The 2967-nt window shown below is 45.4% G+C and overlaps 1 protein-coding gene across 1 annotated transcript; it reads left to right on the top strand.

Moving 5' to 3' along the window:
* The first annotated feature begins 1721 nt into the window (after positions 1-1721).
* Positions 1722-2767, top strand: LOC138378905 (melanoma-associated antigen B16-like). Its single transcript, XM_069464215.1, is given in 2 exon segments — positions 1722-2274; positions 2277-2767. Coding segments are annotated over 2 exon segments (1044 nt in total).
* The last annotated feature ends 200 nt before the right edge of the window (positions 2768-2967 follow it).

The raw sequence follows: 2967 nt of genomic DNA, 5'->3' as shown, positions 1-2967 counted from the left end.
GGTTCCAACTCTATCCAAGAGAACATAAGAGATTCTATATCACCGTTATTTCTTATAGCTGAGTAATACTCCACGGTATACATATACAACATTTTATTAATCCACTCATGTATCGATGGGCACTTGGGTTGTTTCCACATCTTTGCAATTGTGAATCGTGCTGCTATAAACATTCAGGTGCAGATGTCTTTTTTATAGAATGACTTTTGTTCTTCTGGGTAGATGCCCAATAATGGGATTGCTGGATCAAATGGTAGGTCTACTTGTATCTGTTTGAGGTATCTCAATATTGCTTTCCACAGAGGTTGCACTAGTTTACAGTCCCACCAGCAGTGTATGAGTGTTCCTGTCTCTCCGCATCCACGCCAACATTTATTGTTATGGGACTTTTTGATAAAGGCCATTCTCACTGGAGTTAAATGATATCTCATTGTGGTTTTGATTTGCATTTCCCTGATGATTAGAGATGTTGAGCATTTTTTCATATGTTTGTTAGCCATTCTTCTATCTTCTTTTGCAAAATTCCTATTCATGTCCTTTGCCCACTTTTTGATAGGGTTGTTTGATTTTTTCTTACTGATTTTCCTGAGTTCTAAATAGATTCTAGTTATCAGTCCTTTATTGGATGTGTAGCATGCGAAAATTTTTTCCCATTCTGTAGGTTGTCTGTTTGCTCTTATGACTGTTTCTTTGGCTGTGCAAAGGCTTTTTAGTTTAATCAGGTCCCATTTATTTATTTTTGTTGTTGCTGTGATTGCCTTTGGGGTCTTCTTCATAAAATCTTTGCCTAGGCCAATATCCCACATTTTCTTCTAGAATTCTAATAGTTTCACACCTAAGGTTTAAGTCTGTTATGCATAGTGATTTGATTTTTGTGAGAGGTGAAAGCTGTGGGTCCTGTTTCGGTCGTCTATATGTGGCTATCCAGTTTTCCCAGCACCATTTACTGAATAAGGAATCTTTTCCCCAGAGTATGTTTTTGTCTGCTTTGTCAAAGATTAGATGGCTATATGAGGATGGTTTTATATCTGGATTTTCTTTTCTGTTCCACTGGTCTGTGTCCCTGTACTTGTGCCAATACCATGCAGTATTAATAACCACAGCCTTGTAGTATAGTTTGAAGTCTGACTTTTTTTTTTTTTTTACAGTGTTCTAATCTGTCTGAGGGTGGACTGAAAGACTGGTTGTAGGACACAAAATCAACATGCAAAACTCAGATGTGTTTCTGTCCACCAATAATGAACATTCTGAAAAGGAAATTAAGAAAGCAATCTCTGAGCCCTAAAAGACCCCAGCCAGGGGTGGGGGGTGTTACCAGCCCAGGCACCCCTCAGTTGTTCTGCAGGGTTCTCAGAAACATGAGCACAACCTCAGCTCAGCAGAGGGAGAAATCCGAAGCTTGGCATAAGTAAGTCCACGTGAGGGCTCAGAGGGAGGATCTTCAGCACCCTCCTCTATGACACTAAAGGGAGTGCGGAGAGGCCCATGTCTGCAGCCCCTGCTGTCATCCCTGGGTGGCCCCAAGAGCGGGTAGCCAGATGCCATGCCCCCCTACTTCCTCCTCTGGTGTCTGAGGGCCGTTAGGACCTTGGTCTGAGGTGCCCGTGGCCTGAAGTTAGAAGAGGCAGGAATCGCAGCTGCTTCCAGCTATCAAGGCAGTGACTCTGCATTTTCCACCCTCCTCTGCTCACTCGTGCCTACTGCCACCAGCAAGAGACATCATGCCTAAGGATCAGAAGAGTCCACAGTGCAGACATGATCAGCGCATTCAGACCCAGAGTGAGACTCAGGGCCTAGAAAATGCCCAGGTGTACAAGGCTGTGGAGTAGACCTCTCCCTCCTCCCCCAATCCTCTCATGCCAGGCAACCTGAAGGAGGCTCCTGCTGCTAAGATGCTGAGCACTCCTGAGGGTCCTCAGGGTTCCTGCTCCTCTGCCATTGCTGTCACAGCCACCTCATCAAGCAAACCTGATGAGGGCTCCAGTAGCAAAGACGAGGAAAAGAGTCCAAGCACCTCACAGGCTACAGCAGTCCCCAAGAATGCGCCCATCGATGCTATTGATAAGAAAGTGGCTCTTCTGGTCGATTTCATGCTGTTCAAATATCAAATGAAAGAGCCAATAACAAAGGCAGAGATGTTGAAGATTATCATGCAAGATGATGAAGAGCACTTCCCTGAGATTCTCCTGAGAGCCTCTCAGCGCATGGAGGTAATCTTCGGCCTTGATGTGAAGGAAGTAGACCCCACCAGCCACCACTATGGCCTCTTCATCAAGCTGGCCTCACCTATGATGGGATGCTGAGTGGTGAAAAGGGGGTGCCCAAGACTGGACTCCTGATCCTGATCCTGGGTGCGATCTTCATGAAGGGCAACCGTGCCACTGAAGAGCAAGTCTGGGAAGTGCTCAGTGTGATGCGGCTATATTCTGGGAGGAAGCACTTCATCTTTGGAGAACCCAGGGAGTTCATCACCTAAGAGTTGGTGAAGGAAAAGTAGCTGGAGTACCGCCAGGTGCCCAACAGTGATCCTGCACAGTATGAATTCCTGTGGAGCCCAAGAGCCCACGCTGAAACCAGAAAGATGAAACTCCTGGAGTTTCTGGCCAAGATTCATGGGACTGACCCAAGTTCTTTCCCTTCTCAGTATGAGGAGGCTCTGCGAGACAAAGCAGAGAGAGCTCAAGCGAAAGGTTCAGTTAGGGCTGGCTCTATTTCCACGGCCACTGTGAGTTCCAGTGCCATATCTGGCAGCTCCTCCCACACCTAGTGAAGTCAGGGATAGATTCTTCATCCTTTGAAGAGGGCAGTTAGTGTTCAAGGAATGTAGGCCCAGGGTGGAGCTGGAAGAAATCATCTATGTGTTCCTATTTTGTATGTATAACTTGACAAGTTGTTCTTTTATTTTTGATGCGTGAGTTATACAAATGTTACTTCTTTTAATAGAGCATTAATTATCTTCAAAATCTT

The sequence above is a fragment of the Eulemur rufifrons genome, chromosome 30, assembly GCF_041146395.1.
Source record: "Eulemur rufifrons isolate Redbay chromosome 30, OSU_ERuf_1, whole genome shotgun sequence".
Taxonomy (NCBI): Eukaryota; Metazoa; Chordata; class Mammalia; order Primates; family Lemuridae; genus Eulemur; species Eulemur rufifrons.
This window is presented reverse-complemented; position numbering and strand designations above follow the sequence as displayed.